The sequence below is a fragment of the Gymnogyps californianus genome, chromosome 5 (assembly GCF_018139145.2).
Source record: "Gymnogyps californianus isolate 813 chromosome 5, ASM1813914v2, whole genome shotgun sequence".
Classification (NCBI taxonomy): Eukaryota; Metazoa; Chordata; class Aves; order Accipitriformes; family Cathartidae; genus Gymnogyps; species Gymnogyps californianus.
The window spans coordinates 1,354,838-1,380,513 of NC_059475.1; the positions used below are offsets into that span (position 1 = coordinate 1,354,838).

General features: G+C 48.2%; 1 protein-coding gene across 1 annotated transcript; it reads right to left on the bottom strand.

Annotated features, from left to right (window-relative positions):
• Positions 1–9,846: 9,846 nt before the first annotated feature.
• Positions 9,847–25,019, bottom strand: CEND1 (cell cycle exit and neuronal differentiation 1). Its single transcript, XM_050897901.1, has 2 exons — positions 24,990–25,019; positions 9,847–12,798 (listed from the first exon to the last, which is right to left on the bottom strand). Exon 2 carries the CDS (start codon positions 12,621–12,623, stop codon positions 12,222–12,224), a length of 402 nt encoding a protein of 133 aa, XP_050753858.1. The 5' UTR covers positions 12,624–12,798; positions 24,990–25,019; the 3' UTR covers positions 9,847–12,221.
• Between the last annotated feature and the right edge of the window lie 657 nt (positions 25,020–25,676).

The window sequence follows — 25,676 nt, forward strand, 5'->3', positions numbered from 1 at the left end:
TTCTGGATTTGCATTTTTCATCTCTGTGTTAATTTAATAGGTTTATCTCTTGATGGTTGCTAGTGTATTACAAAGAGACAATGCCATTATAAAATGAGAGCTATAAAATGAAGACAGTACAATTCTGCCATTGTTTTTGTTTATTTATTTGAAAGGACCTAATTTCTAGCCTGGTTTCCTAAAGGAAATGTAGCTTATTCCATCAGGCTGTGTGCTTGTCCGTCTCTTCAATCATCCTTTTCTCTCCAAAAGTGTGTTCTGAAACTGTAGGCTGGTTAACTGCGGAGATACCTGGATGTTCCTCTCTCTTTGCTCCAGCTTACCTACCAGAAAATGATTTTAAAAAACCCAACAAACCCAAAGCGTATCTTTCACTATTCAGTTTAGCTACCGGGGGGGGGACTTAGTGCCACTCCAGCAGCCTAAGCCTTTATGGCACAGAGCATCGCATTTATGCTCCTTATCCCTTCCTTGTGAATCCAGTGCTTTTTTTCTAAATCCAAGAGCGGAAAGAAAACTGCTGCCTCAAATCCTGCTCCATCAGCTCTTCCCATCCTCCCTAGACTGCCCAAAATACAAAGCATTAGAGGACTTGACAATGATTTAAGGTGAAGACATAGAAAAAATGCATGTGAGCGCACCCCAGTTGCTGGGAGATTAAGTTGTACAGCGATGTCTTAATACTTGATCTTCCACTGCTCAGTAGGTGCCAATGCCTCAATTTTACCAGAGCACCCTTTTGCAAATGGTCTTCTGTTGAATTCTCTTCCAGCAAGCACTAGACATGCTTTGCAGCCCCTCTCTGCTTAATTTGGGAGGTTAACAAACGTGAGTAGTAACTAGCACTGCGGCAGGATCACGAGGACAATATAAATTATTTGCTACTTCACACAGACTGTTCTTTTTGATAAAGCCTGGATGTTACGGTTCTGTTAAGTCAGCTGAGTGCTTCCTCTTCAAATCTGGTCTGGTAAAACATAACTGCTGTGTTTCTCATTTAAAGCGCAGTGATTTGGCACCGCGTCATTTTCTGTGGCTAAGTGATGGCTGGAGCAGAAGGCAGCAGGGAAAAGCAATCCATCGTTTAAGATAATTGCAAACATAGCCTCTGATTTTCATACTTTTAAAATTTCTATAAATATGTGGAGGGAAAGAAGTAGACGAAACACAGAATGGATGGGTGGAAGATATCCAAACCAGTGTTTGAACGCACTGAGCTGATGCTAGCTTTGCTGCCTATGTTGGCACCACAACTGCACCGATGTGTCTGTGCCGCTGCCTTCCTTGGCAGTGAGAAACGAGACACATTTTTTGCTTTGAAGGAGACATAAGAGGAAGACTCCCCAGCCCATTCCCCTTCCTCTCTACCGAGCGAGCAGCAGTTTCACCTCAGGCCGAGGAGGACAGTTGGTGCAGGTGCCTCCACTGATTCCAAATTACGGGGAAACCTTCCAAGTTGCAGCATCGCCTGCTGCCGTACCATCCCTGCCGCCTTCCCAGTGATGGCTGCGCACCCTTTTCTGTTAAGAAGAGACGGGCCAGGCTCTCGCTGGAAGAGGGTGCATTTCCCCAGCCTGGGAACCGAAGAAGAGCCTCAGCTCCGTTGAAGCAGTGCTCTCTCGCGGCCCGGGTAGGGCAGGGGAGATTGCCATCTCTGCCCAAGCAGCATATCCATACCTCACTGGCCCAATGTATGTGGTATTTCACACACCCTAACTGGGGGCAGTGGGGACGGTCAGGCACCCACCCATCCCAGCTTCTCAGATTCAGGATTCAGACTCAGAAAAGAAGAATTTATTTGCTCTCCTGCTCTTATGACTATTAAGACAAGCTAAAACTTGAGTCCTCAGCTGTGTTTCTGCAGCAAAAATCTCAGGCAATTAATGCTTTTGCAGCTAAAGGCTGCCCCTTTTTCCTGACCCCAAGGAGTTTACAATATTTGTCTTCCCAGTTCTTAAGAGATTCATTTCCAAAAGCCTGCAGACTTCTGCAGAGACCCTGTTTGGAGCTGGTGTAACGTGACAGCAACTATTCGCAGCGACGTGTACTGCCGAAACCCTCCTCCCCTCTGACAGGTCGGAGGGAATCCCTGGCTTGCGCTGATGTGCAGGAATCCCCACGGACATCAGCCAGGTGCTCAGGGGATGGTTTACTTGTGAGGCCAAATGCTGCCAGGCCAACTTACAAACAAAAAGAAGCAAATTCAAGCACATCCTAATTTGGCAGGGGAGAGGTCGCAGCAAACAACTGTGCAGCAAAGCCTGGAGACCAGCCTGCAGGACAGGGGATCGTTGGGATCAGAAAGGGTTTCCTCTGTGGCTCTGGATAAGTCTTTAATTGTTCTACACCTTAGTTCCTATGTGGGAATAACAATAATCTTCCTTTGCCCGCTTTCCTTGGGCAGGCTGGAGTTTATTTGGGGCAGGGACTGCCTCATCGTACAGTTCTCACTGAGATTGCTAATCCTAACAAATATTGAGCCTGCAGGAAACATGGTCAGGAGTAAGGAGTGAGAGGGACCACAGCCATTTTCACTCACACACCCACCACATACACGAAGATGCTTACATGAGGAATTATACAATATATCTATGTGTGTATATATATCTCTGTATATAGTTTATTTCTCACAATCCTGGTAAGAGTTACAGGTGTATTGGGAATCATTTACAGTTTCACAGCATATGGAGTGGCCATACAGCTTCTGATGTGAGTAACATACAGTGTGTAGAGAGCACACGTTTCCAACCCATCCACCCACCACTCATACAATGGGTTTTCAAAGCTAATACTAGATTCAGCTACGTAGAAAGCCTGGAAAATGTTAGGGTACAGCGTTGGGTGTCGTACAACACTGTCAGTCACAATGGGACAAGCTAAACTACTTTAATTTTCAATCTAGTATTTCTAGTCTACCTGCATTATTGCATTTATACGCTTTTTTTTTTTAAGTCAAAGTAAATAGAATACTATATGGGAAAGGAAAAATTCTTGACTATTTTAGGATTTGAGCTGCAGCCCATACAAAGTGTCCATAGAAGCATAGACAAGATTATAAATTCAACAAGGTATAAATTAGCTGTATAGCTTTGTGTGTACGTAGGTGTCCATTTCCCTCCAGGAAATGTGTCTAGCAGCATATTGTTTCTGAAAGCAAAAAAACCAAACCTGTATGTTGAACACAGGTAAATATGTGTAAGTGACAAGCAGGTCTGTTTGTACAGGGAAGAAATCAAACTGTTACTCTGAAAATTACTATCATTTGGAAAACACGTTCAGGGGCTGACTCAAAACCCACCGATGTCATTGGAAAGATGCCTGTGGCTTCCAAGGTAGCAGCAGGCATTTCCCCGCTCCCAGTGTTTGAGCTTTCCATCTGACTTCCGAGGGCTTTGGATCAGTCCCTGGAAAAGCAACAAAATCCAAGCAAACCAAAAGGAAAAAAAAAAATCCCCTGTAATCTGACCTTCGAGTTCCCTTTCTACAATTTGAGTTTCTCCACAAATTTGTAAACAACCTGCACCTACCACTAGAAGAGAGTTGGTTTTCACTGGGGAGTTGAGATTGCACCTTTTAAAGATTTCAGTTGAAACGGTCCTAACCAGTGACTTGGGAAAAGGCACCAGGCTTAAGAAGGGCTGCTCAAAACTTAGTAAAGCCAAATTATTCACTTGTTGGTTTGTTTGTTTTTTAACATGACAAAATTGTATGGCACCCTTGTTCTTATCAAATTGCCCCAGAAACTTGACTGCTTGAAGCTGCTGTGGCAAAACCAGGGATACAATGCAGGTCTTTACTGTTGCAAAGATGATTAATGATTCCTCTCTTCCTGGTGGGAGTTTTGGTACTGTAGCACCATCATGCATGGACAGAAAGAACATTTATTCTTGGTATGCTGCACTGGGGCTTTGCATTATGAGAAATGAAAAAATAATGGAATCGTGTGTGAATTTCAAGCTGGGAGCAACTGAAAGAGAAACAGGAGCAAGAGTAACTTGTTGGTCCAAATCGTATTTAACCCAAGTTATATTTTTCAGAAAAAAAAAAATCTATTTAATTGGAAGAGCATAGCATCAAAGAGCAGAGAGCATGAGTCCCCAACTACTGCATGTCAGAGCATCCAAACAGAGCACACACTGTCCAAAGCAGCGAGCAGAACTATAGCACAGTGTAGAGCCAAACCCATGCATTTGGAAAGCCAATGGCTATGATCTGTCACACAACTTGCAGGCTTTGGGTATCAGCTTATTAGCATGGTTAGTGGAAGGAGATGTGAATTTTCAAGGCCCAGCAGTCTTGCGTTACTGTGTCAAGTAGTAACACCTGAGCAGCCAAAGGAAAAAATCCTTGCAGTCTTCTGTGTCCTCTATCCTGCAGCTAACGGAGGATGAGAGCGAGCTGCAGCATGCCCCTGGCACATGAGCTGGTTCTTCAAGGCTGGCAGAAATGCAGGTCATTGACTTCAGCTGAGAGCCAGCTCCTGAGTGCTTGAGAACCTCTCTTCTCTGCCTCTATTTTTGGTGCTCCAGTAACTGGAGGACTGAAAAAGCACTAGCTTCAGCCAAGTGTAGTGTATGCTCATGCTGTGTCAGCATCTCTTGAGCAGCCAGAATACCTCATGCCTGACTGGCAGGCAGGCTTCAATCCTGAGCAGAGCTTGTGGCCTTGCAGTGACTTACCGACATGGAAGAGCATGGACAAGAAAGGGACCTTCCGGCTGTGGTTTTCTCATCTGCTGAGCTCCTGTGGCAGATGAGTACTCAGCATCTTACAGTCTCAGACCCTCAAGCCTTAGCGATTAGGGCAGATGGAAGCTTCGTACATTCCCTGCTGTGCCACACAGTCCCTGCATTCCCCTTAGGTGCTCGGTGGCTGAACGTTGCCTCTATCTTTTGAGCGGGGCTACCCAAAATCTGCCTCTGCCTTGGCACAGGGTTTCTGCCTAGCTGTGGAGAGGCCACATCTGCAGAGTTACCTGGGAAGAAAGTAGGGAAAGGCATGGGAATACAGTGCAATAGCCAAAGAAGCAGTAAAGTGCAAGCAATGAATCAGATCTCCAGAAACCAATGGAGCTACGTAGTGTGTAGCAGTGGAAGATCTGGCATGAGCAGACAGCCTAGGAATTTGGGCATTAAAAAGGAAAGCAGTTCATGGGGCTGGACTGATGATCTAAAAGAGAAGAGGGAAAAAGTCATCATAAAACCCCTTTGCTCAACAGATTAAACTCCCCAGGGCCAGTCAATCAAGGTAATGTGATCTGAGCTAACCACAGCAAGATACAATAAAAGACTAAGAAAAATGGTGTTGAACACACTCAGCCAAGCCCAGCTGAATGGCACGTGGGGCATGTTCCAAGCCAATGTCTCAGTCACATTGCAATACCCTCAGTAGCACCTTGCATCATCATCTGGGCTGCTGAATTCAAGATAACCTAGCTCAAGGAGATCAACTTTCTGTATAACTACCTTCAGTTTGATGAACCTAGATTAAGTACCCTCTCATTTTTGCCACGTATTCACCATGACAGCTAAGACATCTTATTCTGTCCTCTTTGCCCTTAATGCCACTTAAAAAATAACTTCCCATTAATGATTAAGTAATACTTCAAATAGATGAACTTCAGGAGAGAACTGATCTCCAATTGAATGAGGTCAGGAGAGGATAAAAAGAACGATAGGCCAAAACCAGTCACTGCAGGAGAAGTGTTCAGGGACCGATGATGGGCTGGAAAACAGAGCAGCAATATTTAATCCACAGTACTAGGCAGACACTGCTCGCATCGCCCTCTCCTGGCTTCTTCTTAACCCGCAGAGCATAAATCCTCAAGTACCTGGGTGGTACCGCATCCCCTGGCCCAGAAGATTGCTGCACAGGCTTCATCGCTTTCTGCGGTGGAGATATCAATCGAGTGCCACTCATAAGACCTAAAATGTGCTGGCAGCCCAGGTCAGATCTTCAGCATCAGCGGATTTCTCCCTGAAAGAGTAAAGGACCAAATATCTCTGGTGTAAATAACGGGAAATATCCTCATTCCAGCCCCCTGCGCTGAGAATTTGACTAACTTAGATACAGAATTTTTATTATCCAGGTCAAAGCCCGTTCTCTTCATGAAGGGAAGTCCCCAACCTGTAAAGCAGAACTGCAGTCAGTTTATGAAAAAGATTACATGATGCGGTTGCCTGCCCCTACGGAAGGCGGCTCTTCCTGGCTTGGGAGATTTTTCCCGGCTCCGTGGTGAAGGGAATGAGACCACAGTAAGATGCTACAAGGCTTGGGAAGGGAACCAGCATCCCTGCTCTAGCATGATGCCACAGACTAAGAGGATCGAAGTGCAAGTAGGTTGGATTTTCAGTCCTTTTCATAGTAAAGCATGTGAAAAGAGAACACAGCCTTTCAAAATGCCCAAATCATAAACTTGCAATTTCCCTTAATCATACAAAGTTGGTTGTAGAAAACTTCAGGTCTTTTTCTTGCTCCGCTAACCCTTTAACATTGAACAAAGCCAGCAAAAATTCATTTGGAAGTCAGTTAGCGGAGCTTAATTTGTGTGGCGTCAGAGTTGGTCATTTTTGCTTTTGTCCAAGAAGAAAAAAAAAAAAAAAAGCAGTGGATAGGGTATAAAAGTTAATGTATCCTTACCAAAACTGTTAATGAAATCATGCTTTTTTTCCTCTGCACTCCTCTGTACTGTTTCTTGTACCCTCTCAGAAGCACTGACTTGAAGCTTTCTGTAGAGCTGACTGAAATTCCAAGAATTTCACCTTTCAAATACATTTTTTCCATTGCCTTCCTTTTTTGGTTTGTTTCTTGAGGAATAATTTTTCTCTCAAATCTTCAGGACTGTTATTTTCAACCAATTCTAAGAACAGTTAGAAGGATGCCGATTTCTAAACCCCAGTGGCATTTCCAGGAAAGGAAAGGATATTTTTAAGGCAGAAATCATCTCTCACCAACTCCAGGTTTTTTTAGTTACACTGTTGTTGTTTATACACAAATACTAATGTAGGTGTAAGCATGGTTGTGAGCACGGCTGCCTCAGTTAATACCAAAGACTTTCCTTACACTCAGCAGGAGGACTAAGGAAAGTTTTTGTCAGTTTTAAAAAAACATGCCATTGAGATGATTTTACATTTTACGATGACCTGCAATCGTATCCCTGGTGCCAGTAAGATCTCAAAGGCCTGAGGAGAGCATGGTGAAGCCAATGGAAAAATTCCCCTCGTTTTCAGTGGCCTATGGATCAACCCCTAAACTTTGATTCAATAGAGACATAAACCCATTTTTAATTTATCACTCAACCTAAGGGAACTAAGAAGTGCTTCAGGGCAAGTGACTGTTCAGTGCTTTAAGTGTGAGCCCGAGAGGTGAACAGCATCTGCAAGAATGCATTCTTACCCTCCTGAAAATGCTGCTGCATTATCCTTTGGCTTCCAGATTTGTATGCATCCTACTGCAGAACTGTTAGGACTAAAGGGACTTATCCAGAGCATATTAAATCAGTAGAAAGAGGAAGCAGAAGTGTAATCCATTTCATCTTTCTTAAAGCTAGAAGCATCAAAAACCTTCTACTAAGTTGTCCAAGAGAGCGTAATGACATCTTTATATTCGACTAAAACTTATGGCTTCTTAAAAATAGATTGAGATCAGGTGTAGTAATTGAATCTATAGTTTTAGTGATAAGCTACACTGTCTGAAGTCAGTTTTGCCAATTTATAATTCATAGACCTTATCAAAAGAGTAAACTAGCAATCTAGATCTCTTCAAATCCTAAGCACAGAATCTGATTAGTTTTAAGCGTTAGTTCATTCTCCCCACGGAGATATCACTAGAAGGACTTCATATCACAAACACCACACAAAGAATAACATCAAGCAAATAACGGCATGTGCTCAGTACGAGAAAAGACAACTATTTATTTAGCACAGCGAGTTCAGTCATTTAAGCCTTCTGCTTCGACAAATTTGGTTTCAATCTCGCTTCGATTCTGAGAGAGGTGAATTTGCTCTTCTCAGCCTAGTTCTCGCTGGACTTTTTTTTTTTTTTTTTTTCTCAAAATGAAACCACTGCACAGCCTGGCACATTAAGGCAGAACAGGAGGTGTTTGCTAAGAGGATGTCATTTGCAAGTCAGGACTGAAGTGCATTGCCCCAGCTGCGTGCTTAGGAGCTTGTATGGCATCTACGCTTGGTCTACCTCACTCAAATCAACACTAGACCCACACTTCGAAAAGCGCTACAACACAGTCCAGCATAGTTCAGTATAGTCTAAAAGTGCCTTATTTTAAAGCAAGTAGCCCACACAACTATCGAGGGAGGGAAACAGTAATTTTGAGCTTCTAGCACAACGGGCACATCGTACATTCAGCAGTTCACTAGCCATACATTCTTTGCACTGAGAAGAAACCAGGACCGAAAAGGAATTCAGGTGCTGCATGGCATGATGCGAATGGCACAAAAAAGACATCACGGACACTTTGTGTGAATGCAGGGGAACAAATGAAGGGTCATCTCCAGGTTGGCTTGTTTTTTTCCTCCCCAGACTGCAGTAATATAAACATATATGTATGTATACACACATATGCAGAATATTCTTCAAGGCAGGGTGGTGTATATACACATACACACACACAAACACAAGTGTTTTCCAAACCAAACTGCCAAAGAGGTGGGTTCCAGGTAGTGAATCTGGACAGCAGACAGCAATGTCAAGTGATCACAGTAAGTGGAAAATCCCTTGTGAACAGGACATACCACGTTCACTGCCTAGGGAGGGTTCACATGCAGTTACATACCCAGATGATGAGCTGCAGTCCCATCACCATCTCTGTGGTGTGTTTCTGGATGAAATTACTGGCCTTGCGTCTGAGTGCTCTAAGGGCAGGAGGGGTTTGGAGGTGATCAGAAATGGTTAAGGCCCATGTTGGCTGAGAACTGTTTTTCCCTTCTTCTGTTGCCAAAGGTTAAGTCAAGAAAATAAAAACACTTTAGAAAGTAAAATAGGAGACTCAAATGAAGCAGGTGTTTCTTTTTCCTCCCCCTGTATCTATCTATGCTGGTCAGGGCAGAATAGATAGATGCTATATCTGTAATGTTGTCACACACTGCTAAAAAAAAAAAAAAAAATCATATGCCAGGGCTGAGAGGGAGGGAACAGACAGGACAGGTAGAAGCATCTCTTGAAGACAGGCCTCCCACTTGAAAACAGAAGTCACTGTCTGAAAATCACCACCCTACTTTGGCAAAACATGAATCAGAGCAGGAGTGATCGATTTCCCTTCCTCATGAGCAATGTAAGCAAAACTTCCCTACAGCCAAGAGCTTTGTGCTTCAGAGATCTGAGGGAAGAGGAGTCCAGGAATAGCCATCCCCACATCCAAACCCCGGTAGTTTGGATACGTTACTCTGTACCCGGTGGGCACGGGCTTCCCAGTCATGGAGATCAGGTTCCTGGCAGGACTGCACTGCAGTTTGCTTCTGGCTTGTGCACCCAAATTTCTCTTGTGGGGAACCAGAATGCACGGTTCAGGGTGCAAGCAGGAGCAGGGGGAGCTGGTATGCGATGGGGTCTCTTCCCAGTACGGCAAGAGGATGTGCCCAGGGCATCGTCAGGGTCTGGGGGCTCTGCAGCACTCCCAGGCTCTTAGCATAGATGCAGCAGCCTCGCCGTGTCCTCTTGCAAAGCCCTGCCGCAGTCACTGCAAGGGAGCTGTGCTGGGACTGCTTCTGAGCTACGTTCTCTCACATCTCTGCTTTCCAAATACCTCTCCTATTCCTTTGCTATTGTTTGCCCTCCCCTCTCCCCCCCCCCCCCCCCCCCCCCCCCCCCCCCCCCCCCAAATAACCTCTGAATATCTGCAAAACAGGATGAGGGGAAATCAGTTCTCTAGACAAAAGTGGCATTCCAGAAACACCCCGCCATGGACCCTTCTGCTTCAAACTGAATAAATTCTCCAGGCTGTAAGTGACATACTGCTGCTAGGAGACACATCCACAATACATGCAAGGAGTGCTTTAAGCTACCAGGATTTCACCTGGGGCTGTAGCACTCGTTCCAAAAAACCGCTGTGAACCCAACATGCCCACCCCTTGTCTCTGTACTGGTAAAGGTAGAGGTAGACAGTAAACTTCAGCTGCGTGCAGCCTGTTGTTCATCAGAAGACAGCATCTGATACTCCCAGAGGCTGTGCACCTTTGGGAATATTTTATGAGCCTTGGGGAAAAGAGGATGACAGAGCTCACCGTAGGAATGGCCAGGCTGCATCAAAAGGCCTTTTGTTTGGGCAAGCCATGTGCATTCAGCAGACCAAATTTGGAGGTAAATAAGACAGACATGAGCCAAGAGAAGAATTGCCAGATCAGGTTATACACACCCACCTTCCTATCCAGTAATCTTGCCAGAAGCAGATGCGGCAAAGGCAGTACCTTAGGAACGTACACCTTTCTCTGGCCCTGTACCCACTGAATTTATACATTCAGGCTCAGTTAAAGATGTATGACCAAGGCTCTTTAACTGAACTCACTCCACTTTTTGTCACAACCTCTTGCTAATCATCGCTCCAAAACCCTGCCCATCGGGTGCAACTGCTGCTGAGCTCCAGAGACTCTGGTTCTGACCTCATCTAATCTCTGACCTAATTTAAAAACAAAATGTAAGGTCTTTTTTGTAAGACTCTTTTTGGCACTAAGGCAGCAGCCAAGAGTAGTCTAATGGAAGCTTTCAGAATAAGATCTGCCCACCTCTTGGTGTTAGGGGAAGGGCATCAGCCAATGCACTAAACACCCTCTCCCATTGCCTGCCTTCCTTCTCCCCCTCACAAGGTCTGGCTTTAGAGCCAAGGTACTCACCAATGAAACCAGGCTGTTCCTGAGGGCCGGGAATTTGTTTCCATTTCCAAAGTGTGGAGAGGTCACAAATCCCTGCTACTGTCATAGGAGGGAGGTAAGAAATTCCCCCAGGACAGACAGACTTCCAGTGCCCTTGAACAGGGTTTCCCTGGTATAAAGCAGGTCAGTCTTATTCTCATGGGATCCCAGGTCCTCTCTGCCCCCAAAACCAGCTCATATCTCCACTTTTTCTACTTTCTCACATACCGAGAGGCCATAGCCTTCAGTGGGGGAAAAAAGCAAGTGAAAGGCCTGATCCAAAGCCCAAAGAAATGAACAGAAAGAGTCCAGCTGACCTCAAGGGAGTTTGGGCTGAGGCCACAGCATCCTGCAAAGCCCAGCCTAACTTTAGGAAATACTAGATCCAAAACAAAGTCTCTCTCTCCCCAAACGCTGCCCATATGACCTTGGCGAGCCATGGGATCCTGAAGGCTGCCTGCCAACGTGCAAGAAACCAAGCAGAATGGCGGCTGCTGCCTGTCTGAGGTCGGCATGGGACTTCGCCAGGTATCTCCATGTGCTGCTAACTGCGCTGTCGGTCACAGTACGGCCCCTCTGCTCACTCCCCTGCTGGCAGCTCAACCGGAGAAATGACTTGATGTGATGTTCCAAGTTACATACTGAACTCTACCATGCTGCAGTCTCAGCCTCCAGCTGCAGCCAGCCTGTTTTCTCTAGGGTGCTTTCGAGTTGGGTTTTTAAAGCTGAGTTGATGAGCAGCAGGTACACAAGACACCTATTAGAGATCACGCTTTGCTGTTTGGGTGAAGGAGCTGCCTTTTGCCTGCGATTGCCCAGTGCTTCCCCTGCCCCGGGGGTGCTGGATAAACACCAGCCCAACACACAGTGACAGGCAAACTGGGTCTTAGCACTAGGCTCCATCTCCCCTTACATCTTCTTTACCACAACCCAACTTAAAAACAAACCAAACAGAAACCAAAACACAAAGCAGGGACTCTGGATGGGACGTAGAACACTTTGGACTTGAAAACAGGGGACTGCAAGAGAGGTGGGGGTGTCTCCCAGGGAGGACAGCAGGGGAGGGGAGGGGACACCGTCATTTACACCGATCAGGAGAAGCTGTAATCTATACACAGTGGTATAAGCCAAGATATATTACATGAAAGAACACACTGAGTGCATGGAGTTACCCACACTGGGTCAAACTGGCACAGTCGTCTTGAACAAGACTCTTGGAGTTGCAGTTGGTGTTTGTTGTTGACCTATCTAGCTCTCTCTCTCTATATATAGATATGTATAGAATTTTTCTGCATGCATTTGTCTCAAAAGGAGCTGTACAGCTGGGCTGGGTTTCTCATCCCCACCCCGTCTCGGTCTTCATTTTTTCCGGGCTAGGAATGCCACTCCCACAATCACAGCAAGCGCAGCCACCGCCACTCCTCCGACGATGATCAAGGGCTTCATGTTGTCGAAGATGCTGCCTGGTGACTCCTCAGAGCTGTTTCCCTTGTGGTCAGAGTCAGGGGACTGGCCGGTGGCCTCTTGTGTCTCCGTGGCGGCGGGGCTGGGTTTCAGGTTGCTGTGGTTGTTCACGACGGCAGCATCACCACCTGCCTTCTTGGTGGCAGAGGTGGCAGTGGCAGGAGCAGGCTGCTCTTTGGGGATCTCCTTCTTGTCTGCATTCATGGCAGGCCCAGGGTTGGGCTTTTCTGGCTTTCCAGAGCTGGGGGCCTTGGCATCGGGTTTGTTTCCGCTTCGGACATTGCCTTTGGAATCCATCCCTACGAGTGCTGTGGGTAGCGACTGGATGCCACGCGCACGGGGCTATCCCAGCTCTTCTCCTTTGCCCGGCTGCTGGAGAAAGCAGAGGAGCCACCTGAGCTCAACCCCTTGGAGCAGCTGTCTTGGGATGATTCTCACACTGGCGGTGTCCTATCTGGACATGATACAGCGCCTGGAAGATGAAGCAGAGCAATGAGAGGTGAGTGAAAGGACAGAGCAAGCCAGTGCCATTCTACCTGGAAGCAACGGAGGAGGACAGAAGACAAAACCAGAAAGCTGTTGGCTCTTTCTTTAGTAACTGTGAGCTGTATTCACAGCATCTACTACAGTGCCTGTACCTGCAAAAACATCAAATAGGTTGGACTGACTATCATCTATGGCTGCCACAACTAGGCTCCGTGTGTAATCAAGACAAGTCCATCCTGCCCATGTATGTGACGCCATTTGTCAGTGACGAGATATACTCACGTCCAACCAAATAAATCTTACTTTTCATTTGCTCACCACAGCTCCCTTCCTCCTGGGTGAGGAGAGAACATTTTGTTCGATGGGAAAGCAGATCAATAGCTCCTCCCAGCTTGTATCTCGCCCTCTACCCTTCTTTTTGCAGCATTATCCCAAGTTAAGTTTAGGAAGTGGTTAATATGTGATCTTGTGCGATATTCTCCATCCAGATGGGTACTGCAGAAAAACCAGGATTAGTTCCTCAGTTATCACAGGTATCAGAGCTACAAGGATTATTTCTGTCAGCATTTCTGGTGGAGCTACAGCAAAAGAAGGCAAGCGCCAGATCCTCAGCTGGTGCAAACCGGTGTATTGACTCCGGTGCAACTGCATGAATTTACCGTAAAGCAGGATCTCACAGTGATTGAGAGATCTCACTCCTGTCTCCTCCTTGCAGTGGTTAGCTGGGCTTGCCTACAGAGCTGAGCGGGATGTCAGATGTACTGCAGGTGATCAGCTGGAGCCATTTTCCCCAGGGAACTGATGAAAGCAGTGAACGGCATGGCTGCACCCAGAGAATTCAGCAAACGGACAAAGTGGGCTTCAAAGGGTTATAAAAACGCAACAAAACCATCACCCCAGCAAGCCTCGCTAGGCAGCAATCTAGGCAGGGTAAGCCGGGAGATGGAACTCCCACGGCTACACCTCTGCGCAGCGGGAGGAGAGGAGACGGCCGCTGGGCAGCTTGCCATCAGGCCTCCGACGGTGCAGCACCATGTCAGCTTTGAGCTTGGGAAATAATGAGTAAACAGGAGGCAGCAGTCAGATCTGAGTCGCCTGCTTCATTACCTCCCTGCTGACCTTCAGCACTGGCAGGAGCCTGCCGAGAGCTTTCTGCCTGCTAAGTGAAATATGAGCTTATTAGCTGTCTGGATTTAGAAATAAAGAGGCTCCTCAAAAACCTCTACAGAGAGATGTTTCTTCCAAAGCGGCTCAGAGTGCAGATCACTCCCTTAATGACAGACAGGAAGAAGGTCCCAGGGTTGCAGCAATGGTCTGTGCTGCTGACTCTTCTGAGAAACAGGCTAACAAATGTGGTATCTTAATCTCCATCTAGGCAGAAACGCTGGCCTGGAGGAAACCTACTCACAGAAATGCTGGGTTTGGGTCCAGAGCAAAGCTGGGCAACATTTTAAGGCTTGGTATGAGATAGAAACTCCCCCCTCTCCTGCTCTCCCTTGTAAGCCATTGTTTGATGGCCACCATCTTCTCCAATGCCAGTCAACTGGAGTCGACTGAGGGAACTGCAGCACCGAAATCATGGAATTCCATAGCTCTCATGCTGCAGCAGGCATGATGACCATGATACTAGTATGCCATATACTGAAAAGGCTGTCTGAAAGGTTGGCGGTTAGCCTAGGAGAGTAGTCTCAGCTCTTCCTGTGGCATGGAGATGGGACAGGCACTTCCAGAAGGCTTTTCACAGGACCTACCTTACACACCTCCCTTAGAGATGATGAATTTTAGCTGGGTAGTATTTGCTGAGATGGAGCCTGAAGGCTCCAAAAGGCGTTAGATGATCCAAACTGGCCAGTTTTGAAATAAAACATTGAAAGGTGAGAGGCAGATAATCTGCCCCCAGGGTTTCATAGCCAGCGTTAAGCAGGATAGTTGCTATTCTTCCCTTCGATTTTCAATTCAGTCTAACTCCAAGCTCTTCCCATGGAGGGGGGGGTGGAATATCAAACTAGCCCTTCACTTGTTTAAAAAACAGCAATCAAATTTCCCTAGCAGCTCTACATGGGCCAGAACTACTCTGGGTGTAAAAAAGCACAGTCTCTTTGACTGCAGCTGAACAATACTTACATTTCTGAGTTTGTGGTATTAAACCATTTTGGAAACCCAAAACACCACCACTCTCCCCTCATGCTTCACTGAAGATGTATACACTTGGGCATCTTGTAGCACACAAACACAATCCCAGATGCTCACCAAGCTTCAGATCTTCTCTGTGGCTTGGGACTTGGTAGATAAACATATGGTCCTGGTCAAGTGCAACAATATTTTCCTCTCCTTGCTCATTTCGTAATATTTCTGTAGATACCACCTGTCTCACCTTTTTCTTCCTACTGCCTCCAAAGAGCATCATACTGCTCTGCTCAGTAGAAATCCTATGTAGATCCAGGGCTGAGGCTGCACACAGTCACTCACAGGACCCTGCTCTTCTGGTTTAGGAGCAATTTATCCTCATTTTACATCTGGTACAACGATGACACAAAGAAATAGTAAGTGGAGCCCAAGACTGAAGTGGTCTTAGAGGTTAAAGTAGGGAGAGCCAGATTCATCATGTCATAAATATTAAATTACCTGCTTAGTCGCTTTGATATCAATTAGCTGGGCCACTCACACACTCTCTAGTATTCGTGTGGTTATACTATATGAACCAAGCATTAAAATTCTGGTGCTTTCCCTAGGAAAGCTATGTGCAGCCTACAGAGATGGTAGGGGTAATTCACGGAGGGGGCAAACTGGCCTCTTCGCTGAGAAATGGGGACTCTGCACAGCCCAAGTACCTCACAGTTTATCCGCACCCCTCACTGATCAGATCTGGTTTCCAGATTCCTGGAAGCAGGAAAGCTGTTTTTGCTCAGAGCCTACACTGTGCAGTGGAGCCTTGTCCTGCAGCCATGCCCTGCACTGCTACAAACAGCTCATTAAAGAATTTCTTGATTTCTAAGTGAGTTTCCATTAAAAGCAATGCAAGCCCCTCACGCAGATTAGAAAAGGTTTTAAAAGATGTAGAAACCAAGCTAAGCCAAAAATCAATATCAGCAGTTCTTAAGTGTCCATTTGAAAGGGCTTTCTGTCAGTGGTTTTCTATCACTGGAACTAGCCACAGAACTGCCCAGCATCTCTCCAGACCCTTTGGCTTGGTTGAGCTGATGCTGTCCAACACTGCATCTGAGACGCTCAAGCACCCTTTTCTGCCCCCAACGGCTGCAGCACAGCTACCAGAGCCACTGGCTGGGTTAGCATCATGCTGGCTTGCAGCCATCTGTGCTGCCCTCCTCCTCCTCTGGACCCAGGATACTCTTAGCAGCACGTCCTCTTCCATCATAGTACTTAACCCTCTTCTGTATGTTATTAGCTACCTCCCAAGCAGACTCCCTACCTTGGGTATCATCCCCTCTTTCCTTTCGCTCTCCTTCCCCTTTCCAGTCCTGTGCTTTCAGGGGCATGAGCATGTGCTCATCTTTAAGCACCTCTGTGTCCCACAGAGTGAAAAGAAAGGTGCTTTCCTCATTTTCAAAAACTAAGCCTGCACATACAGGTGTGAGGGTTTTTTCCCCAGCCCCTTGTCTCCTCCTCTTCCCTCATTCCATCACACAAATTTTTTCTCTAATGGCCTGTTTCTCCACCTTTGCTTTCTTCTTTATAGCTCCTCACATCTATTTATTCCTCCCTTCTCTCTCCTCCTCAATTGCTGTCTCTGCCTGTCTACCCATTCCTCCCCCTTCCAGCTCCCCCTCTGCCTCCCACACAGACAGCAGCACTTGAGAATAAGGTTTTGTGAGAAACAGGCTTCATTCCCTCCCTTTCCCCCCCATGCTATTTCTTTGTTTAACAATCTGTGCCTTTTCAGGGAGGTTTTCACTTGCCAGCAGCTAACCCAGCTCTTTCCCAGGCTGAGAAGACAGAGCAGAGATCCTGAAACCAGGGATCAAGGAGAAAAAGGAAAAGAAAAGCCCTCCAAATTCCTGCTGCTGCAAGAAGCAGCACACAAATACCACAGCCCTCCTGGGATGCTTCTGGTTGTTGCAGCTCTCAAGGTCAGCGCAGTCAGACTCGCCAGTGCAACAAGCTGGCCCCAGCCAAAGCAACAGGGCCGACGTAAGGAACAGCTTTCCTTGGCTCCCTGAAGGGGAACTTTTCTGCCTCACCCCCCGCAGCAAATTAGCAAATACATCTATTCATCTGTCTCCTGCGTGCGCAGATGAAAGCTGCATCAATCCTGCACCGAATGGAGCAGATGAGTCATTGCTAGCTTTATCGCAACATATCACCATTAGAAGGTCCTCTTCCCTCTGCAGAGACCAGCCCCAAGCCCTATAATCTTCCCCTCGCTGTTACAAGTTGGAAGGAAAAGCCAGCAACTTTGCAAGACTGAGCAGCTGCTACAGGGTGTGGGGTCTGGGAAGCTGCACCCCACAGATGTGCCTAGGGTCACAGCAGTGCTGAGCACGGGGCTCATGCATAGGGTTTTCCCCTCCTTCACGAGAAGCAGACCATTTCCATTGGGGGGGTCCTCAACTGCCACACTGACAGACCATCAGCAAGAAAGAATTCCACCAACACAGTGGGGTTATGTGTCTGAATTTATACTTGCAACAAAAGTCCATCCACACACTCCAGGTGTCCTCCAGTTGAAAACATCAGTCTCAGAAACAGCCACTGACCATGTCTGACCTGTAGCAACACTGTGCAGAAAGAGCCAGAGATGGCAGAAAAGACCTTATGTATCCTCAAATCTTCTTCTTTACCCCCTAATCTCCCCTTCACTTCTTTGTCATTCCTACCTGTCTGGAAAAAAGGCATGAAGGTTTGCCTTTTCAGGGTGAAGAGAAGAGTTGTAAGTACCAAAGCCCCATTCTCTTAAGTAGCATGGCCTGTGTTGGCTTTTGGGCAAAGAATTAAATGGGTCCCCATTACTAGGCAAGCATTAATGCTTCTTCCTGCCTCATCTCCACTGTCAGCCCCCAAATCCCTTAGCCTGAAGCAGCTGAGCCATGGCAAAGACCATCCCACAACTCCACATTGCTTGAGCCAGGCATGGTAGCAGTCTGCTTAACTCCCACGGGTTGGGGACAGAGGTCACCTGCCAGGAGACAAGGTATGCAACCAAGCCTGCTCTCAATTCCCTTTGAAACAACATAGCTGGAAGTCAGTGAGAGCTGAAAGCACTCAGCAGTGCTGGAGGAGATGGCTTGCGCTTCTCAGGACCAGGCCCCTGAAGCTAAGGGAGGACTTCGAACCTGAGAACACAACACCCAACACAGCCCTCATCATCATCTTCAGTCAATTGCTCTTACACCAACACAGAGAAAGGTTTTTGGTGGCGTGGAGGAAGAACGTACACTGAATACCAATTAATTTCAGGTCCCTTCAGCAGGTTCTGTAAGTTTCAGCTGGCATGCTTGCATTTGGTCATTGAAGACCAAACTAGCTTTTTAAGGGACAGAAAACGGCCCTCTTCTCAGACAGCTTCCCTTTGGTGAGTGCAATTTGCACCTGCCAAAACTGGCTTACAGGATTGAATTACCATCACAGATTCAGGCGCCGGCACCAGCTGGTAGGTGAAGAGCAGGTAATTTTAGACCGAAGTCTGCAGATTTTGTTCCTGTGGCAGTCTGTGCACATAAAAAGGAAAATTAGAATTTGGCCACTTCAAAGAGGCACCTGAAAACACATAACTTCCTGAAAAGGGAAAAACAAAAAAAAAGCAGCAGTGTTCTGACTACAAAAGGTAAGGCAGCTATGAGCTGAAGTGACTGGGACCAGGCTGTTAGAAATTGGGGGTGGTACTGGGGGAATCAAGTGCTGCCACAGGCTTCCTACGTGACCTTTGCACATCACAAACTCTCTCCTTCAGTGCAAATCAATGCGATACAGGGGGCTGAACTCACCAACGCGAGACCCTCAGGTGGAAGACAGCATGGTCATATGGAGTATTGCCATCACCAAAGAGGTCTTGACTGAAGTGGTCAGAGGAAAATCAGCTGGAGCACACGGCTAAGGTGAGTTCATGATGTGCTGAGGAAAGTGTCAAGTAAAAGGTAGCCTGATCTGACAGATTAAGGCTTCTCCAAAGAGGTCTGCGGTTACTGGCCACAGGGCAATGCCAGTTCATTGCCACTTGTCATTTTATGGCGAAAGAAGAAACAGGCTGCAGTCAAGCACATTGCCCTGGAGAAGGCATTATTTCGGAGAGCCACGGGCGCAGGGTTTGGGGATCCCTCCTAAGATCCTGAGGCTTAAGACCATTCTCGCCTCCCTTTCTTCTCCCAAACATTAGCACATCTCCCCATGCACCAAAGTGGCTTGGAAGAGAGATAAGAAAAGGAGGGACTGAGAGCATGGACTGAAATGAGCAAATTACAGGAGGGAGTAGAAGTCCTGGCTAGTTCAGCTGAACATCATGTAAGAAACCATCAAAACCCATCTAAAAAAAAAAAAAAAAATCAGGATTTGTCCCTCCACAGCTGCTAGCTGAAGGCAGAGCTGGAATCACACTTCTGAGTTATTTTAGGGTAGAAATTAGAAACAACTTGCTGACTCACAGCCAGGCTAGCCCTACTTTTCTGCCATGGGATTCACCTTAAAAAACTCACTGGCTCAAACGTAGCACCTCCACTGTCCTTTGAGGACCTCTGCCCATCAGAGAGTTTGTATCAGTCACCAGGGCATCCCACCGCTTCTGGAAACTCAAGGAGAATCGTCAGTCAGTCACGTCTTTTCATTTATGTAGCTCTGCCTCATTTTAGTATCTGTTCACCCGAGCTGTTCAGTAGCTTATGTCCCTGCCCTCCTTTCATTTGGCCACAGCAGCCCAGTTTGGCCAATTCTTTCTCCTGAGATGCGCTCTTCCATTTTTCCAATTACTCCTGCAGCCCTGCCCCTGCTCCAGGCTGAACTCCTCGAGTACCTGACCAAGACCCAACAGTTTAGATTGAACATCTCCCTATCTCTTCTGGAAATACCTTGCCTGAGACATCCTAGGATCCCATTCACCTCTTCCACTGAGGCAGCTCATCCTTTAGCCTGCACCCAAGCCAGACGGCTGGGAAGGAATAAACAGTGACTGATTTGTGGGAGGCTGAGCTCGTGCAGCAGCTCTGCTCAGTGGGAAACGAGGAGGCCTCGTTTTCCACCTTGCTCATTAACTTGTGCACACAACAAATAGACCTTCGCTCTCCATAAAGAAATACCAGTCTGCACCACCAAAGGTGGCTGAACTGTTTCTCTGGCACGGTGGAGGGAGATCCTTCCCTGCCCTCTGCCCATCCCGGGGGTGACAGCCAACAGTGGCCATTATAGCTGGTCAGGCTATTCATGCTGGATCAGCAAGTCCACAGAGGGCTGGCGTGTGGCATTAGTGAAAAGAGATCAAAGATAGGCAAGGCCTTATTCTTTTCCCCACTAAAGTGGGGAGCTGCTGATGGCTCCAAGGGGGTCACACTTGGGCTCTCGACCTTCTTGTCTAACCCCTAAGTAATGCAGCTTGGAGGACCAGACACCGTCCTTTGGAAAGTGTCCTCAGGGGTCTGTGCCCGTTTCCTCTGCCGTATGGGCAGTGATCCATCAGGGCTGGAAGGATTTGTGTTCAGTCCCCCGCCCCATCCCAGCCTCCTTCTGCAACTGAGCAGCAGCATATTTTGCTTCCCAGTGCTTCAACTCCCCATTTCCAATGGGGACAAATAGCATTTTCTGAGCTGCTGAGGGAATAAACATGTTAAAGGCAGTGAGATGCTAGGCAAGCACCTAAGATAAGTGACGGCAGAGTAGTGTGACTAAGCCTTTTCCCCCCATCTCCAAGAAGTGCTGTGAAGACAGATGAGGTAATGCAGTGCCTCTCAGTATTACCATAAATATTAAAACAGCTTTACATAAGGAGCTTGTGTTTGTTCAGCTGCCATGGGCAGCTCCCCAAGGAGGATTTTAGCTCCCTTACGGTCTATTTTGGCCCCCCGCTCCTGACGCAATGCACAGCAAATGTAATAAAACACAACGCAAGCGGGAGTCGCTTGTCATAGATGCTTTTAAACAGCCTCAGTGCACCAGGACCAGGCTGTGCAGGGAGACTGCTGTGCTTGCTAGCCCTCCCAAAGCCAAGCCTAGGAGACAGCAGCACCACGTTACAGCAAATGCTGTTGACCCACTTCACTCTGATGAGAGATTTATGAATCCTTTTCCCAATCTGTTGTTTGCTACTCCCCACATCCCTCCCCCTGGCCCTGGATTAAACATTTCCCTCTCAAACAAGCCCTTCGAATCTTGACGTAGAGAGCGTCAGATGATGAAAGTATTTTAAGAGGCGGCAGCAGCAGCTTCAAATTGCTGCCACAGGGGGAGATTTGCCAGCAAAGCCTCCGCTCCACGGCTGCGTCAGTCCTGCGGCTGCACTGAGACCCATCACTCTCGTTGCCTGTCCAGCTGGTGCTGGCAATGACCAAAACTGCAACCATCACCCACACAGCCCCCAGCCTTGCAAAGACCCTACCCCTCGCTCCCTGTGCCACCGAGACATGTCACCTCTCTCCTAGCCTGGCTGATGCATCAGTGTTTGGAGGTTGGGTTATACCTGGCACGAAGGCAAGGTGTGGGAACAGGACGGGCTCCTGTAGCCCAGAAAAATGGGCTTTGTCTTACATCTGCAAAGGGAACGGCTGTGGGATGCAGACCCTGGGCACCCCAGTGGGCCATCAACTGCATAGAGTTGGGGCAAAGTCCCGGCTTGCAACATAGGTGCCAGTGTCCTTTCCAGAGCCTGCCCTGCCACACTCCCCATGCGGGTGACACAGCATTTCGGAGCCCCGCAGCCAGCCCCAATACACTCCCCACCAGCATGAGCCCAGAAAAAGGCTAAACGGCCTTTTTCTACACCATGACTTCGGCAGGAGATGACGTCTGAGCCAAGTGTCACATCTGCAAGCCACACTTGTCCTGACCCCAAAGATCTCGCTGGGATGGACGTGGCAGACATTTTATTCTCTGAGAGATGAAGGCGACATTGCAGAGACACACATCATACTCCCGCCAGGGGCTTTACTTTTGTTCTTTTCTTTTTTTTTTTAAACCCAAAACACAGCTCTAACCTACACTGTTCAAGCACTCTGCCTGTACACAGCCATGTACATAGCAAAAACATACTCCACATTTTTGTTCTGTTATCTCCTCTCACCCTATGTGAAAAATAAAGCAATAAGAACCATGAGAAATGGTAAACCTGACTGACTCTGCCCTTAAACCTGCAGCATCGAGGGAAGGATGGCTTGCTGCTTTTTCACCCTGCCCTTCAGCAGACCCACAGCGAGCTCCCATTGCACGTTTTTTGCTGCACTGTCTGCAAAAGCTGCTTCCAGGGCCCCTCACAGGCACAAACCTGGCCATTTCTCTGCAGCAACACAGGCTGAAAAGCACTTGCAGCTCAGTTCAGCTTCCTGCCCACAACTCTGTTAAAAATATACAGGCTGCTACCAAAAAACCCCAACCAAGCCCACTCCTTCCCACCTCTGACAGAGTGTTCACCACGCACGGTCCCAAAGGGGCAACTCATCACCCAAACTCTGCGCTGCTTGGCACCCTGCACCGGTATGGACACGAAACCAACACAAACCCCTTTCTCACGCCTCTGCTCACAGCTGCCCCCAAACGTGGCAGAAATCAGGAAAGTGTTCCCAAAACAGCCTGGGGAAATAGAAGATTTTTTGCCTCAGACTCTCCAGTGGTGCCAATCGCATGCCCTGACCGATGTCCGTAGGGGTGGGCACCGAGTTACGCCTGGTGTGGACCCGACCTGCCGTCGGCAAGAGAAGTCACGCCTGGCAAGGCTGTACAACCTGCCTGGTCACCCGCTCGAGTGCCACCAGCCCTCGCAATGCAGCTGCACCGGCTGCACTCTCAGCCACAGTTTACAGCAAAGCCGTTTCTAGAATTAGAGAGAATCTGAAAATACTTTGCTGAGATTAGGTTGGAAATATCCTTCTGCTGCAAAGCCTGGCTTCTCAGGGTCGTAACACGGTGCACGGACCCCCGAAGGGGGACTGTCATAACTAAAACAATTCCAGAGCACCTCGCTTTGCTGTGCTGTCCTAGCTTTAATCCTGGGTTTGAGCCCCCCTCAGACACAGAATCAAATACTGTTTTTCCACTTTACAGTTCTATTTTTTGTAGTGGAACAAGACTGTAGCTTTTACCCTTCAAAAATCATGAGGTGTTAGACCTTAAGCCTCTCCCTGACAGGACTGAGCATCACTCACCCCAAGACAGAAATTTAAGGGAACAAAGGAAAGGATTTTCACCCAGGATGATTTTTTTTCCATGGCAGCTATTTGGCAGGACACTGGATCAAAGCACTGGAGTAGTTTCAGCGGGGGAGAGATTCAGGAGATGCAGTGGAAGATGTGTGCAGCCAGCAACATGAACCACAGAGCCTTAACCCACAAGTGTGGGTCTCGCAGGCAGGCGCGGGCACGCATCTGGGTGCATCCTGCGTCCCAGACTGCTGTGCCACCCCTGCATCCCACCCTGGGCACCTCTTCATGTCTTGACTTTGGCCACACTCAGCATTTTGCGAACACACGCGTTTTGTTTCTTTGTAATGCTTTTTCAGCCCTCCCAGAGCCAGTGATTCAATGCCAGCAGCTCTGTGGCACTGGGGACAAGTTGCTGCACCGAAAGGTGGCACATCCCTTCCTGGGGACAAGCTGGCACCTCCTATGAGATCAGAAGGGAGGCCACCAGAGCCCCAAAACCCCAGCAGAAGCTGGCCCAGCAGCCTCCTGTTGCAGCCCTGCTATCGAGAAGCTAATTATTATCCTTTCAAGCTCAGCTTTATAGCTCAGCATCAGTGACACTCCCTCCTCCCATCATCTGGAGATCCATACCGCTTTTGGCTCTGCTCAGCTGTCTTCCCAGAGAGCTGCTTGCTCCAGGAGGGAGGTTACTGCCACCCCCAAAACACTTGGGTCTCCCCAGGGAATAGATAAGTGATTCCCCATAACATCCATCCTAACACCCGGGCTGCGGCCACGGGGCAGGTCTCAGTTCTCTGCTCAGCATTGGGTCTGCGATGCCATCTCAGGAATAACGTCGTGGCATGGGTCAGCAAGTGTTTCATGCCTCCTTTCTGCCTCTTGGAGAAGGGTGAAGAACTCATTCCTTTCCACCACAAAGCTCTGCTCTTTACACTGAGCCTGCCAGCACTTGGGAAACTGCCTTAGCCAAGAGGGCAGATGCTTCCAGTTTGGGTTGCTGCTCCCCAAGAAGCCAGGAGCTGGTACCCAGATGCAGAAGGCTGATTTCCTTTCTCACAGATCAACGCTTTTAAGGCCCCTTCCTGTCAGTCAGTGCATCCTGTATCTCTCAAATTCAATAGCCACAAGCAAAAAAGATGAGGGAGGGTCATCTCTGACACAGTAAAATAGCCCCAACCACTGCAGCAAGCAGCAGCAAATTTAACAGCCCTCTTCAGCTTATGGGCATCCTGACTAACCCGTCCCTTCCGACCAATGCGGGACTGCACCAGGCTCTCGCGGCATCTCCCTCCTTCGTGGCTCAGCTGTGGCCTGCAAAAAGATTACGGAGGCAATTGTGCATGTGCAGAGCCAGGTCCCGAATCTGACAGCCCACAGATCTGCAGGCGTCAGCCTGAAAACTGTTGCTTTGCAGCTGAAATGTAAGAAGCCACTGCAGGCAGACGAGGGACCAATTCAGCACGAGGCAGTGACCTTCCAGGGAGGCTCCTGGCACGCTCGGGGGTAAAGCCCATCGCTTACCTTGCGTGGCAAAACCAGCACGCTCTCTCTCCCTCCCTGCAGAAAGCTGGAGAGGATCTGGGGAAGGATGACCAAAGTGCCTCCCAGCACAGAAACGCTTGCTCAGAGAGCTCCATCCCGCCCCTCTGCCCCGTCTGCCTGCCCCCGCGCCCGACCAAGGATGGGGAGAGCGTGCCAGGGCGCTCGCCAGCCCCCGGCCCTGGCAGCCTGCCAGCAGAAAGGACGGATGCAGAGGGACGAATATCCGCATTTAGGGGGAATTCAGGCTTTTCTTCCCCCGTCCTACCACAATATCACAGGGTTGGAGGCTGGCGTCGGGCACTGTGGCTGAGAAAGGAAAGATGGAAAACGCTGAAGGTCAAACCTGTGAAGGTCAGACTTTTGGAGGTCAGTCCTGAGATGGAGCAGGGAGCTCAATCCAGCATAGTCCATCCTCCCTCTCCCGACAGCATCCTGCCCAAGCCCCACCCAGGAAAACGGGGCTGCGACGGGGACGCCTTCCTCCTATTGTCCCGATGCCAAAGTTTTACCAGGCTGACCTCGATTCAAGAATAAAAATCCTGTTCCTTCCCCAGCCCCCAAGCCCCTTCAGAAGCTACCAGATGGTCAGAGAACTAAGCAGGAGCAGGGACCAAAGCAACAGGTCTCTGCAAACATACAGGGCGCGGATGAACATAAATGCGCAGAGAGGCAGGGACATCAGACTGAAAAGCCCGAGACATTCTCCCCCCCGCCATGCATTTCATCCCTGGAAGCACACACCTTGAAAGAGGAGCCCTGGTCTGGTGTCCTCCTCCCTCCCACTCATTTTGTGCTCTCTTCTCCCCGTAGCTTAAAATAGGCACTATTGCCTCTGTCATCTCTCTCCATTTTGGTCATTTTTTGTGCAGATTGCCCTTTGTGAGCTCCTTCCCAGCACAAGGTGGGGGTCATATCAAAGGATATCCCTTTGATATCAAAGCCCCCCTGCCTAACAGAACAACCCCCAGCTCCTTCCTTGGGAAAGGTGAAGGCTAATAGCCACGGCTGCTGGCTGTTCCTCGCCGTGCTT